Consider the following 15,040-nt stretch of genomic DNA (forward strand, 5'->3'; position numbering starts at 1 on the left):
GCCCCCCCCACCGCACTTAAAAAAAAAAAAAAAAAAAAAAAAAAAGGGAAAAAAGAAAAAAAAAAAAAAAAGAAAAAAAAAAAGAAAAAAGGTGCAATAATTAATTCATGGCGGGGAGCACCCCGCCGCGGGGTGCGTGTGCGTGCGTGTGCGAGCAGCCGTGCCGTGGTGTGGGGGTCCCCCCCTTACACCCCTCCCCAGGCTGGCGGAGGCGGGGGGGACACACATTTGTCAGCACCCCCCGGCAGGGGCTGGTGGGACAGAAGGTGCTGTGCCATAAGACAATTGCGGAGCGTGAAATTCAATTAGTTAAGGGCCTGGTTGCAATTTCACAGGCCCTAAAAAAGAGAGAGGGAGAGGAGAGGGGAAAAGAAGGGGGGGGGACGGGACGTTTTTATGGCCTTTTTTTTTATTTATTTATTTCGCTTGTCTCCCGAGGTGGGTCCCCCTCCCCTCACCTCCCCCCCCTCCCCACCCCGCACCAGCTTGGATATGCCTTTTTAAGAAGTTATTTAGAGTTCATATCTGTCACATCTATTTAACGCCCGCGGGGTGATGTTCCGGGGGGATTCTGACACCGGCTGATCCTGCCCGTCCTCCCTCCCCTCCTCCGCAGGTGTCCCCGTGAAGGTCACCAACGCCGGGGACGGAGCCACTCGTTGCTCGGCCCTGGAGCTCTTCGTGTACCTGAACGACATCGCGTGAGTGCCACCTTGTCCCCTGCCACCGCTGCCACCTCCCCGCCAGCTGGCAGCGGGGACAACGGCAGGGTCCCCGGGGTGGGATGGAAGTGAAATCTCACAGCAGGCACGTCCCAGTGAGCCCAGGGATGGTGGGATGGGGTAGTCCCAGCTGGGTCCCAGTTGGGTCCCTCTTGTGCCATAGGTGCCAGCTGGGCACAGAGTCCACGAGCACAGGGTTTAGGGTTTATGGTCCCTGCACACAGGGAGAGCTAAAAAGTCATATTAACACCCTCTGCATTTAACAGTATGTCCCAGCAACACAGTTAGGTGAGGGCTGCCCTGCCCACAGAGGGGGGCTCAACCCCTGGGGCACCCCCTGTCTGTAGAGCATCCTTTGCCCTGCTCCCAGCTCAGCTCCGGACCCCCAGCTCCCACATCCCGGGGGGCATCACCTCACCCTGCCTGCCCAAGGGGGGCTCAGTGTCCCTTTTGGGTGGAGAATTGGCCATTTTGGTGCTCAGAGATGCGCTGGCTGGGTCCATCACTCTGTCCCCCCTCTGCCTCCATGGCAGCAGCTCCTTCGGGGTCTTCTGCCTTGGTTTCTGCCACCCTATGCCCAGTTTCTGCTGCCACCGGGGTAGAGCCATCCCTGGGGGCTTGCCCAAAAGTACAGCAGCACCCCCCAGGGCACCCACTTCTGTGCCAAGAGCCACCCAGTCCCCAGACATCCTCCTTTGTGTCTCTGCCTTTATCCGTCCCCCCCCGGCACTGAATGGCAATGAACTTTTCCATGTAGTTCACTTTTTAAATGTTAATTAAGTGGTTTTAAAATTACTTGGGTCATCGGGAGTCCAGCTGCAATGTGTCCTGTCTCCTTCCATGGTTTATTTTCTGGTGGCCCAAGTGCCATGGCTGTCTGCAGTGCTTCCACCCCCAGTGATGAGTGGGGATGGAAAGGCTGGTGACACAGCAAAGAGGGGGAAAAGGAGAGAAAATCCGTCTCTTTGTCACCTACTCTATCTGGGGGTCACTACCAATGGTCACCAGTACTGCTCAGGAGCTGGCCATGCTGTCATTTGGGGTTTGTCCCCAGTTGTCCACCCCTCTGACCCACCTCTCGTGGCCGTCCATGTCTTACCTCCCTTCTCCTCCGCAGGGGCAAGCACGGCGTCGGGCGCATCGACATCGTGGAGAACCGCTTTGTCGGGATGAAGTCCAGAGGTGAGTGGCCAACTGCCAGCAGTTCCATCTCCGTCCTAAAACCAGCAAAAATAAGGGAAAACCCTGGGGGACGTGGTGGATGCTCAGCATCTCCAGGGTGTTCTGGCTCAGGTCACAGCAGCAGCCCTCAACTGCTCCCTTCCCATCAGCTTTTGACCAAGGTTTCCCTGTGACTCCTCACTTCTATCCAAGGCAGCTGCCCCCTCGCTGCTAGTGCCACTGTTTGGTCCAGCCCTGGGGGTCCCAGTGCCACCAGTGACCCCAGGTCTTGAGTGAGACCTGTCCCCAGTGGGAAAAGTGCCAAGTTGTGAGCTCACGAGGGAGGATGCTTGTGGGAGGACGCAGAGGGTACAAGGCTCTATAACACGGGTACAAAGTGGAGGAGGCCAATGAAAGTCACCGAGGGTTTTGTTAAAACCAATTCTTTGATTTATCTATGTGTTTTTGAGGCTGTGACTCTCAGTATTGATCATCCATTAGGAACAGCTTCATAAGAAATCTCCAGAGGCAGCGAGCTGCTCTGTGCAGAACTAAGTAATGAGAGGGCTCATTATCATCTCCCATCTCCTTGTGCCTTCTCTTTTGTTTTAAATCTCGTTAATACCTAATTAGATGCTCCTTTTCTTTAAACTTGCCCTTCGTGCAGAGCATCGGCAAATATTTTGATAGGGCTCAGCCCCCGATCTCCCTCCCCAACCACGGGGCACCGGCCCCTTTGCAAGAGCAGCAGCCACAAAAGGCAAAAAAACCCAAAACCCCAAAATCATTTGATCCGAGTTTGAATAATCAAATTAAAACCAAAAGAAGGAAGTAAAAAAACCCCAACCCCAAACCGCACGCACCAGCTTGCACATTTGCATGCAGGATGCTGAGTAATTTGTCAAAATCTATTTTATTTTTTTAAGAGCCACTGACACGCTCTAGTGACCCTTCCAGCATTTAATAATTTCTCTAAACCCCATTTAACTGTCATCTCTGTCTCCTGCGTGACATTCCCAAGCGATCGCTGCCGTGTTTGTGTGCCGGCAGACGCGGGAGCACCGGGCTTTCTGGGGACAAGGGGGGGGTTGCGTGTGCCTCGGGGGAGGGAGACCTTGGTGATGGGTTTTCCCCTTGCTCTGAGCAGGATTCTATCCCCAGTTTTGCTCCATGGGATTAACCCAAACCTCCCAGAAATCTGCTTTGAGAGATGTTCTGTGGGAGAGATGGAGAGATGGGATGGGAGGGGGCTGGAGCAGGAGGGTGCTGCTGGCATCTGCCTCCCCACGGGGGTTTTGGGGTGCAGGCAGCTCAGGATGGCCCCACCACCCCACTTCCAGGAGCATTTTGGACCCCAAATGGGATTAGGGTGAATAGGGCAGGAGAGAGGACCCAGGCTCACAGGTGGGAGATGATTCCTTAAATCCCAGCGGTGTGTGGTGGCCCCGATGGCTTGGGGCTCTGCAGATTCCTGGGGGCAGCACATGGACCCCCTCTCCCCAGGGACCCCTGCTCTGCAGGGGAAACTGAGGCACGGGCAGTCAGCAGTAGAGCAAGAGCCCTTCATGGTCACAGAGGTGGCATCTCCTGTGGTGGCAGCGAAGGCTCCTGCCAGGTGCCTCCTCTCCCTCACCTCCCAGACCCGGGGAGTCGGGGAAGAGAAAAACTCATTTGCATTGATTTTTACTAAGCTCCTAATTGAACTTCGTTAAGGCCTAATGGGCGAGGGGCGAGCTGAGCATGCCCACGCCAGCCTTTTAAGCCCTATTAACTCGATTTTGCCGTATTTGTTTTAGTGGGAGGAGGGTGGGTAATTATGGGGTGCCGGGGAGCGGCGCTGCAGCCGGCTGGGGGGGGCACAGCTCGGCTGGGGGCTCTTGGCTGTGAGCAGGAGCCCGGCCCTGCTTCTCCCGCCTTTTCACATCCTCATTATCAAATTATCTTTTTAACTCCGAAGGGGGGCTAATTAAGTGAAGTAAATGAAATCAGTGGGGAGGAAGCGGGAAGGAGGGGACGACCTCTGCCAAAAGAGCCGAGCGCTGCCTTCGGCTGGGGCTTTTCCTCCTTCCTTTTCCCTTTTCCCCCCGCCTTGGTTTGCTGACCAGATGGAAGAGAAAAGTGGAAAAGCCCTTCCCTGTGATGAGCCCGTACCAGGCCACACTCGGTCTCAGCCCTGGACCAGGGGTAGAAATTTGGGCAGCACCTTCCCATGGGCAGCATCATCCTCCCCTTCCCCTCGGGAAGCCGCCGCATCCCGTCCCATCCCGCGGATGCCGTCAGGAGTGACAGCCCGCACTCAGCGCAGCAAAATTGCTCGGATGGAGGTGAACTGACAGCCGAGGTTACAAATTAGAAAATTTTAAGCAGCGGCAGCTGTCTCCTTGGCTGCCCCCCTCCATGTGTCCCCCCCGGCTCTGGTCCCCCCCCTTCCCCAGCAGTAATTACGGGGTGATTGAAGCTTCGCCAGGCTGCAGTGCTGACACCTCTGTCTTTTTCCTGTAAACACGGGGAGATGAAAATAGACACTTGGAGATGCTGCGAGTGTCACTTTGAAGGTGTCTCTTGTCTCCTCGGTGGCGAGGCTGGGAGCGTGGCTGTCAGCTCCCCTCCGCCCCGGCTGTCACGCTCCCGTCCTCTGGCACCAGTCGAATGGGATGGGCAGGGGTGCAGACAGAGAGGCAGGAGGTGGGGGTCAGGACATGAACCCAAACCCTTGGTCAGCCCAAATTGGCTTTAACACCTCCTAAGGGGAAGGAGAGGGACTATTTATTGTGCTGGCTTCACGGCTGGGGCTGGAGGGGGCATACAGCAGTCCCCTGAGCTCCTGTGCCACCGCCGTGCCCGTGGGGATGGCTGGTGTTTGGTGTAAATTCAGGTTTTTCCTCCTGCAGCCCCATGGGGATGGGTGCTCAGTGACCATCCCATGACCTGCCCCTGGGCACTGGGCTACAACATCGCTGGGGTGGCCTGAGAGGAGAGGAGATGGCTCTCCTTTGGGACAGAGACCCATCCCTTGCCTGTGGGATGCTGGGATCATGGACGCTGGTAGGGATGAGATTTGATGGAAGTGGCTGCCGTGGCAGACAGGGCTCCTGCCGTGCCTGTGGGACTGTGGCCACCCTGGGACAGGACATGCTTGAGCCTGTGCCACACTCCAGGGCACTGAGTGGGCACTGCCTTGTGTGGATTTCAGCCTGGGATTTCAGGCTGGGGCTGGCTGGGGACACGTCCCCTTCAGCAGGGACAGTTTTCCGTGGCCTTTCTTTGTGTGCCAGTAAAACACAACCTGCAGGTGCCCTTTGTCATTCCCATGGCTGTGCCATAGCACAGATGCCTGGCATTGGGAGGGGACCGTCCCCACCAGGGGACAGGGACGTGCTGGTGGAGCCATCTTGACCATGGGCAGGTTACAGCCATGGCCGTCGCGTGTTTGCTGCCGGCCTGGCCCAGCATTTTTCCCCTCTGGCTTTCCACCCGCATCCCACCTGGAGCGAAGCACCACATGGCCACGCTCATATTTAAACACCAAATAAACATGTTATGTACCGAGCGAGCCTCGAGCAGCTGGAACAAAGAGAGCAGCTCGCCCGCGGCGTTAGCCCCCATCACCGAAATAATGAAGCATCCCTCCATCCCCAGGCCGCGTGTAATGGTGGGGGGCAGGCAGGAAGGGACAGGGGGGGGAGAGGGCCCTGCCAGCCCCAAATGAGGTTGCCCTCCCAGCCCCCAGGTAGCCTCATTGCTTCGCAGCGGCCTCGCGGGGCTCTTTCTCGCCAGCCGAGGGGAGAGGAGGGTATTTCAGGCCCTCCGCTCCCCGTGCCTGTGCCCCGCGTCGTTCCTTTAATTACAGGTTTTCAGCTGCAGACCGTTGGGCACGGATCGGTGGGGGGATCGGTTCCCAAACCCTGTCATTTAGCCTCGTCAGAGTGCCTCTTCAAAGAGGGGAATCTAGAAATTTTCTCCGCAAGGTGCGGAGTGGACTGTCTCGGCCCCAGCATGAATATAATGACAGATGCATTTTACAGCAAGCTGGGACTGAATGCGCTCGACCACAGCTCCTTCTGTCAGCCAAGTCATTATTTTTTGTCATTTGCTGACAGTTTTGGTCTCATTCGTTTCTCTCTCTTTTTCTGCTTTTCCCCCTGCCTGGAAAAATGGCTAGGTATCTATGAGACCCCAGCGGGAACGATCCTATACCATGCGCATTTAGATATCGAGGCCTTCACCATGGATCGGGAAGTACGGAAAATCAAGCAAGGGCTGGCCTTGAAATTCTCTGAGCTGGTGTACAACGGTATGTATGGTCCTTCGGCCCAGCTCTGTGGCACAGCATCCTCCCAGCCTTCCTCCTCCTCCTCCTCCTCCTCCCTGGTTGCTACCAGAGGCTGCAGGTCCTGCTGGTACCTGCCCTGGGGGCTGTAAAATTCAGGTGTGGGTTTTGAGGCTGCTCACGGGGAGAAAAGATGGGTTTGCTCATGCCAAGGGCTGAGCTCTAACCCAGACCCTGCCTGGTTTTGTGCTGAGGGGTCTCTACATCTGTCTCCAAGTGGGGATGTCACCTTCCACAAGGGCTTGCTGGTGGGGAATGCTCCCACCATCTCTCCCACCTGGCACCTCCACCATCCCATCCAACACATTGGGATGTCTCACAGGCTGTAATGCACAATCCCGTTGTCCCCTCGATGCCACCTTTCTCTGTATCTCTCCTCTGACCCCTCCGTCTCTCCACCTTGCCCTTGACCCAGAGGATATGGGATATGAGGCACACCATGGATCCACACCAGGATATGGGGCACCCATGGGCCCTCCCCATGGTGGGGTTTGAAGCTGGAGACCTCTCCCTGTGCCCTGGGAGGGAGAAGCACAGGGGTGTGTGGCGCTGGGGAGTCTCAAGGTGTTGTGTCCCTGGCCACTGTGGTCCGGGGGTGCTGCGGGAGGAGAAGGGGAGGGTCCTGGCCGTGCTATACAGTGTGCAGCCCACACAGGGGCACTGCGGGTCGGGGCTTGGCCGGGGGCTGCCGGAGGGGCTTCCAGCACAGCTGGGGTGGGCTGGGACCCGTGAGGGACAAGGGGACATCGTACCCACAGTTAGGGACAGACATAAAGCCCTTCCTCCTGTGGCTCACCGGGCAGCTCCAGCTCAGGTCCACTTGTGGGCTGAGTTTGAGGGGTCTCAGCTCAGTCCTCGGGTGCTGCAGGGAACAGCCTGTTGTGGGCCATGATGCTGCTGTGCCTGGAGGGCCAGGAATGGCACCACTGGGAGGGGACATCAGCACTGCCCTGGGGTCTCCTCGGTTGCTGGTGTTGAGTTGAAGGAAGCAGGATTAGCTCCAGATGCTGTAGACGGGCTCAAAACCCCACTACCCACACCTGGGTGCCTGCAGCTCAGCTCCAAGCACAGTGGTGTGTCCCTGTGCCCTGGATCTTCCTCCATCCCCTGCCCCGTTCGGAGCTGGAGACTCCACACTGGGGAGATTTCCTGCCCTTTGGACAAACAACACTTTTCTTTTTCACGTCCTGACTTCTCAGCCTCACGGTTCCTCCTCCCATTGCTTTTCAGGTCCTTCTCTCTGACTGCAAGGGCTGGGATGATTCCCATGGGATCTTCCATGGGGAGATCCCCTGGAGAATAACCTGACTCTGGGAGCCTGGGCTGGGGGCTGCAGCAGATCTGGTGGGACTGGGTCAGGCTGTCTTCTCCCCTGCAGTTTCTGACGCCTGTGCTCATCCTTGGCACCTTCCCCTCCAAGGTCATTCCCTCCTGCATCTTCCTCAGCAACTGGCTTTTAATGCACACACCCTTTTGCTGCTTAAACCATATTTCAGGGCCCTGGCAGGGCAAGGGCTTCTGGGGCTGCAGAATTCTCAGTTACCTTCCCCTTGAATCGCAGCTCCTGCCTTAATTCACTCTCTGATGCCACTCCTGCCTCTGGCTATTTTTATTAGACTTTATCCTGGACTGCCTTTATTGTGACTTTTTTTTTATTTATATTTTTTTGGTTTAGTTCAAGCATAAACCTGTTTATTTATTTCTAACCACTTGCTTGTTGTGAAGCCACCAGATTAAAGAGTCACTCTGGGAATTGTGATTTCGCTTCTCCCTCCCCACCTCTCCCAGGTGAAGGCTGCTGCTTCCCTGGCTCCGGATGCTGAATCCCTGGGGATTTTTGGCATGGCCCTAGACCTTCCTAGACAAGGAACAACCCCAGTGGGGTGCAAACAGCACCCGTGGGTCCCCGTGTTGGACCCCATGCCGGACCCCATGCCGGAGGCCAGGCTTTCAAGCTCACCTTCCTTTAACACCTCATTATTGCAACTAGTCCCTGATTTGGGGAGAATTAGTGTTTATCTTCCCCCAGTCCCCATTGATCCCATTGTGGAGGGTGGCTTTGAAGCCAGTTCCATCCCGACAGGTAGGGCCAGGTGCGGAAATGCCATTGTCCCCCTGCCCGCGCCGTGATTAGGGCAGGATCGTGGTTACAAGGCGGGAAGGTCATTAAGGGGGGATCACTTCCAGTGGGGGATGTGTCTGCGGGGGGGGGTGGGAGGGGGGAGGGATGCTTCCTCACACCTGGAGCTGTCAGAGTCAGGATTTAAGTAGCTGGTTATTATTTTAATGTGTCTCGGGTTGAGGGATGCTTCCTCACACCTGGAGCTGTCAGAGTCAGGATTTAAGTAGCTGGTTATTATTTTAATGTGTCTCGGGTTTATTTCTATGGGGATGCAACAGCCCCACGTCAATCCTGATGTTCAAAGAGTCATGCCTGGAGGGTGGTTACCAAAAAGAGGGGTGTATTTGCCCGGAGGTGGGGTCCCTCCCTGCACGGCAGTCCTGATTGTGGGGAAGGGGTCCCCAAACCCCCCAGCTGTGCTGTGGTGGGGTGGCCGAGGCTGGGGGGGCTGGCTCAGGGGGATGGTTTTAGTGGTGAGGGTTTGCAGGGCTTTGATGCCGTGCCATGGAGAAGGGCTGTGCAGACCCAGGGGACAAGGCTGCAGGATACAGCCCTGCTCGGGGGGGCAGTGAGGCCAAACAACAAAAGAAATTGTTTGTTTCTTTAATGGCTTCAGCCCCGGAGCCCAGCTGGGAAGGGAAAGGTGAGAGGGCACCGGTGTGTGAGCGGAGCGGGAGGGCGATGGGAGAGATAAAACCTGGGGATGACCGGAGGGCGGTGAATGGGCTCTTTCTCTCTCTGCCTCTATCTCCTTCTCCATCTCCCAGGCTTTATTCCAGGGCTCCCAGGGCTCCCTGGCTAATTACCCTGCTTAGGGACAGGAGGTGGGCAGGCAGGGCCATGGCCCCCTCTGTGCATCCGCAGTGGCCTTGGTGGATGGCAACTCCCTCCTGTCCCCCCTTCCTCCCCCAATTCTGTGTCCATCTGTCTGTCTCCACCTGACCCTCTTGAGATGGTGGTTTTTGAGTGACAGTTTCATACTAACTTAACGAAGCTTTTAATTTCTGTGATCACCCTTCCTGCCCCCCCTTCCTCCCCCAGTTCTGTGTCCATCTGTTTGTCTCCACCTGACCCTCCTGAGATGGTGGGTTTTGAGTGGCAGTTTCATACTAATTTAACGAAGCTTTTAATTTCTGTGATCACCCCCCACCCTGTGGAGCTGGAAGGAGAATGGCCCCGCTCCCTCTTCTCCACCAGCTGGTTTCAGCCTCCTCTCCCAGGTGGGAACCCGAGGGCCACCAAGGGGAAGGGAAACCCTGTGGAGCTGGAAGGAGAATGGCCCTGCTCCCTCTTCTCCACCAGCCAGTTCCAGCCTCCTCTCCCAGATGGGAACCCGAGGGCCACCAAGGGGAAGGGACACACGTGGGGTCTCCACCACTCAGAGCTGAACCTGGGTGTCCTCACACCTCTCCCAGTCCCGTGATCACATCCCTTCCCTTGTAAATGAATAAGGTCTCCCTTGTGGGACTTAGCCCGGGGAGACCACCCTATATGGGCACTCTGGGGTGCTCCCAGAGGACCCTAGCCTCCCTGGTGTCCCCACTGACCCTGCCTCCTGCCCACAGGCTTCTGGCACAGCCCCGAGTGTGAGTTCCTCCGGCACTGCATCGGGCGCTCGCAGGAGGGGGTGGTGGGCACCGTGCGCCTCTCTGTCTTCAAGGGCCAGGTCTACATCCTGGGCAGGGAGTCCCCACGGTCGCTGTACAACGAGGAGCTGGTGAGGTGAGTGGGGCTTGGGGAGTCATCCCATCCCACCTTGTCCCATCCCATACTATCTTTTCCCACCCTTATCCCATCCCGTCCCATCCCTGGTGACATCAGGGACAGCGTCCTCCCAACCAAGTGCCCAGCCAAAGCACGAGCTCTGTTTTCAAGTCAATATTATTTTTTTTTCCTCTGGCTTTTCCGGTCAGGGTGGGCAGGGGTGGTGGCAGCAAACATCCCATCCCACCTTGTCCCACCCCATCCCACCTTTTCCCATCCCATACTATCTTTTCCCACCCTTATCCCATCCCGTCCCATCCCTGGTGACATCAGGGACAGCGTCCTCCCAACCAAGTGCCCAGCCAAAGCACGAGCTCTGTTTTCAAGTCAATATTATTTTTTTTTCCTCTGGCTTTTCCTTTTTCTTCACGTTGTTTTCTCTCTCGCTCGCCCGCTCCCCCCCCAGCCCTCCCTCAACCCCTTTCAATCTCTCTAAACACTTTATAAGCCATAAATACACCCGAATGAGTTTAGATCAGTCGGAGTAAATGTCAAATTATCTTCTCTCTTTCTCTTCTCTGGCTTTTTTTCCCCCCTTTCCTCCCCCTCAAAATCAACAGCTCCTAATAATCTGTCCCAACCCTTCATTATGCTTCGCACTCTCACTTGGAGAGATTAAATGAATAAAGTATTAAAAAAAAAAAAAAAAAAGAGGGAAGAAAAAAAAGGAGGATGGAGGGGGGTGGGACAGAGGAAAAAGAGAGAGGGAGAGAAAAGCAGGGGCACTTATTCTCCCTGCGTCTCCAACCATTTTCCTTTTCTTTTTGATTTCTACATCGCTGGTTTGAAAGCCTTTGAGTGACGGCGTCACAGGAACCCGAGAGAAAGCTGTGAGAGGCAGAGCTGTGTGGAAATGCCTCTGCACAGTAGGTAGAAAGTAACGTAATTATAGAGCAGGTCAGAACCACTCGAATGAGCAAAAATAAAAGCACAGAGGTTTTTCTGTAGCCCGTCAGGGGAGGTAAAATCATTGTAAACTCTTTCTTTTTTTTTTTTTTTTCTTCTTTATCCCCCCCCTTCCTTCCTCCTTTAAGGTTTGCAGTTTCTGGGAAATGAGCCGTGTGTTTTGGGGATGTAGGAAACCATCGGAGTTGGGATTCAGCGGGCGGCTGCTGCCTTTGGGGAGCTGGATGTGCTCGGCGTCGGGCTGAGGCACCGGCCACCGTGGCCATAAACCCCATGGGTGTCGGGGGTGTCCTCCAGCATCACTGCCTTTCCTGGGTCAATGTCCTTTACCCGGGACCCCATCCCCTGCCTGGGGCAACAACCCCTGCCCAGGACCCGGGGCAATGTCCCTGCCTGGCATGGGACAACCATAGCTGGGGGATGGCTCCGGGACCCGGCGAGCATCCCTGAGTGATGCAAGAGAGCAGAAAGGAAGGGTGATGATGCATGTGAGGGACCATGGAGTCTCTAGCAGAGCTTGGGGAGCCTGGCGATGGCCATCAGGGTGGCCCTGTGATTCTACTGCTCCAGAAGCCACATGCCCCTTTCCTGGGGGCTGGCAGGGACCCTACCGCAAGCCCCCAACATCCACCTGAAGCTGATGATGGGGTGGCAGCACACACTGGCCTGAGGGAGCAGCCACTTCCAGGGTCACCCGAGTCCTGTCCCATCCCAAAAGGCAGCCCCAAGCACCCCCTGGAGCCCCTCATCCTGGTGACAGTGCCTTTTTCTCCACAGCATGAACGTGCAAGGGGACTACGAGCCTGCGGATGCCACCGGCTTCATCAACATCAACTCGCTGAGGTCTGTGGGGTTGAGGTGGGACCCTCCCTAAAGCAGGGAGGGGGAAAGCTCCCAGCACCCCCATGGCTCTTCCCCTTCCCAGCTCCGACTCTCAGGGTGCACCAAGCCCCCACTGACCACCAGGGTGCCACCAGCCCCCCCAGCACCAGCCCAGCCTAATTACAGCCTTCCCCAGCACAGCCGGCCTCGTTATTTTATTTATTTCTCAGACCCCACCATACTACCCCCCGCCCCCCAACTCCAGGGCTGTAAAACACGCCACATTTACATAATGGGCTCTTAATTTTTCCATTGCCTGTTAACTGCTTTGTTCTCCCTGAATCCGCCATGTCCCCCCACCCCTCTAAGATAAATTAATTACATTATCTCGTGGAAAAAAAAAAAATAATTAAACTGTACAGGCCTTAACAAACGCCTGCTCTTCACGCCCCCTCATTCTGCTTAAATTAATTGAAAGGAAATGTGTGTTATTACTGTTAATTTACAATTAATTTTTTTTTTTAATCCGGTTTCCAGGCTGAAGGAATATCATCGTCTCCAGAGCAAGGTCACCGTAAAGCAGGATGAATAGCAATCAATCGCACGCCGGCCTCCCGCTCCCCTTTCTAATTTCTCTAAGAACTAGCACTAATTGTGGTGGTAATTTGTAATTGTAACTCGTCTCCCCGGAGTCACGGCGGAGGTGATGGCTTTGTTACGGGGCGGCAAGTGAAATGCAATCATTAAAAAAAGGTGGTCGGGCCGGAGGAGAAGTGGGGAAAGAAATAAAAACCCAGCCACGCGCTGGGTCCGCTCATTGAGAGCCAGGCTTTATTCCTGCCTTGTTTGTTTGCTCTTCTGGCCCAGCGCTTCCCCGAGCTGGGCTTTGTGAAATTTGTAATGGATTAAGTGCCTCTGAAGGACGAGGATGGGGGGGGGTTTGTCGGTACCTTCTTGTGAAGGTGGGGAGCGGGGGACATCGCCCTGCGCGGTGCTGGTCCGGAGGGGTGAGCTGGGCAGTGGGGATGGGTTAAGAGGATTTGAGCCTCCTTCTTTTGTCTTCGTTTTAGTGCCTTTTAAGAGCAGATTTGGGGGTTGTTGAAAAGGAAAAAACAGGGAAAATATCTTCCAAGGGTGTTGTGGGAGGAGAGGAGCTGGACTGGGCAGTGGGTTTCTCTGCCATCGTGCCAGAGTGGGTTGTGGGTCCTTCCTTCCCCCAGGCTCGGGATGCAGGGTTGGCTTGGAGGGGAAGATCTGCTTGGAAACGTATGGTGGGAGCAGGAGGAAAGAAAGAAAACACTTTCTAACCCATGCAAATGCCCAGGATTCGCTGCTGGTGGGGAAGGACCCAGTTTGGGATGTCCTCATGGTGCATCTTCCAGGGCTGGGTGCGATGCTGCATCCTGCAGAGGCCGGCACATCCACGGGGCACCGGGCAGCCCCATCCCAGCAGCAGGGATGTGCCACTTTCCAACACATTTGGGAAGCAAAAGCAAAGCTGCCACCAAAAAGGAGAACACGTTTGCAAGCCCTGCCGGGGGAGAACAGCCAGGCCTGGTGGCCATTTGGGGACGTCCAGGCATGCCCTGCCTGCCCCGCTGCCGAGCCGGTGAGCGTGACAAGCTCTGACATCACAGCTGGGAAAATAACATGTTATTTTCCCAGCTTGGATGTGACTTTCCCTGCTATTACTGGCAGCGACCATCTTGGGAGGAGAAAGCAGCGGAGGGTTGTCAGGCAAAGGGAGAGAAATGGTTTTCTGGGCTGGTGGAGCCTGTCCGACCCCCGTGGGGTGCGGGGAGGGGGGGGATGCTGCGTGGGGCCACCCCGTTCCCTGCATCCCATTGCTTTCAGCTGGAAGTGCAGCTTCACGTGGGGGTCCCATGTGAGCAGCGTCCCTTGAAACCTCGTCAGGAGTCATCTCCTGGGGGGGATCATCCAAAAAGCAAGATGGGAACAGAGCTGGTGCCCTCCCACACACTGTGGAGGCTTGGCCAGGGCAGAAGTGTCCAGTCTTTGAAACAGCTTGGTGCAATGAGGAGCTGATATCTTTTTTTTGGGGGGGAGGGGGGAAGGAAGGGGGCAGAACCCCCCAAAATATGTCACAGCAGAAGCTTCTAGTTCCCCAATGCTTGAGAAATGCTGGATGTTCTTGGGGAGGGCTCATCTGACAGGCTGGGCCACTTCTCCCCAGGGTGCTTAAATCATCAGCTGGAAAAAGCCATTTAAATCTGAGGCCTCGAATCTCCTCCAGCACCCTCCTTGCAGCGCTTCGGAGCCTGGACCCGAGGGTGTCCATGTCTCACCACACCCTCTGGGATGTGCAGTGAGGTTTTTGGGTGAGGGCAGAGGATGCTGCATGTACCCCATCAGCTCCAGCTCTTTGGGCAGCACAGGGCTGTGCTGGGAGGTGGTGGTGGATGTGGCTGTGGTCAGACTTGGAGGAGCAGCATGTGTCGGCCTCCAACTGCTGCTTCCAACGGGACTGAAAGCGCATCGTGCTGGTAAAGCAGAGCTCAGTGTATCTGAAAAGCCAAGTCAAACCCAGTGCGAGCCCTGCAGCAGAAAAAAAAGTCTCTTGAAAATTGTAGGGTCACAGGATAGAGAAAATCCAGCAAGTGCCTGCCCTTTGCCCTGGGTGCAGCTACTGGGGGCTGCAGTGATAGGATGCTCTGAGTCAAACACCACATGTTTAATTACTTTACTACTTTAATTACCATCAGCCCCTCCAGTTCCCATGATTTGATTGTTTCTTATTGCCCCCTTTGCAGTTTCCCACCAGCCTTCCACTCCTGGTGTGTCTCAGGGGGGTGTTTCAGGGGCTGGGGCTGCCAGCCTCACATTGCAGCAGGACAGAGAAGCAGAGGGCGAGCAGAGCAGTGTGAGCAGCTCCTGAACCATCTGATAACTCCCTGGCAGAGGTATTTTGGGGATAACTTTTGGACTTTCAAGGTGGTGGGCTTGTTTCTGCAACTCCTACCTGGCTGTAAGGGTGGGCTGGGGGCTCCCTGTCCTTGGGAAGAGCCAGGAGGGACCCCGGGAAGGGACCTGGGTCACTGCTGGGCTTCAAAGCTTTTCTGTACGTCCCCCTGCGTCGTTGCCCATCACTTGAGCTCCAGCCTGCTCCAAGGCAGCCCCTCGTTGCCCTGGGGCTGGGTGTCCCTGGGGATGCCTTTGGGAAGCTGCACCCCCTCTTTGTGCCGTGGGGCTGCT

General features: G+C 55.8%; 1 protein-coding gene across 2 annotated transcripts in view; it reads left to right on the top strand.

The window, feature by feature from the left end:
- Positions 1-12,656, top strand: part of ASS1 (argininosuccinate synthase 1) — a 26,499-nt gene extending 13,843 nt beyond the window's left edge. For both annotated transcript variants that reach the window (XM_014942776.1, XM_014942775.1), the window contains exons 11-16: positions 617-701; positions 1,840-1,904; positions 6,046-6,177; positions 9,901-10,057; positions 11,783-11,848; positions 12,365-12,656. In XM_014942776.1, the coding sequence (XP_014798262.1) occupies positions 617-701; positions 1,840-1,904; positions 6,046-6,177; positions 9,901-10,057; positions 11,783-11,848; positions 12,365-12,419 (560 nt within the window). In that variant the 3' untranslated portion in view covers positions 12,420-12,656. The remainder of the gene's footprint in view (positions 1-616; positions 702-1,839; positions 1,905-6,045; positions 6,178-9,900; positions 10,058-11,782; positions 11,849-12,364) is intronic.
- Positions 12,657-15,040: the final 2,384 nt, after the last annotated feature.

Source organism: Calidris pugnax, unplaced genomic scaffold, assembly GCF_001431845.1.
Source record: "Calidris pugnax isolate Ruff unplaced genomic scaffold, ASM143184v1 scaffold102, whole genome shotgun sequence".
Taxonomy (NCBI): domain Eukaryota; kingdom Metazoa; phylum Chordata; class Aves; order Charadriiformes; family Scolopacidae; genus Calidris; species Calidris pugnax.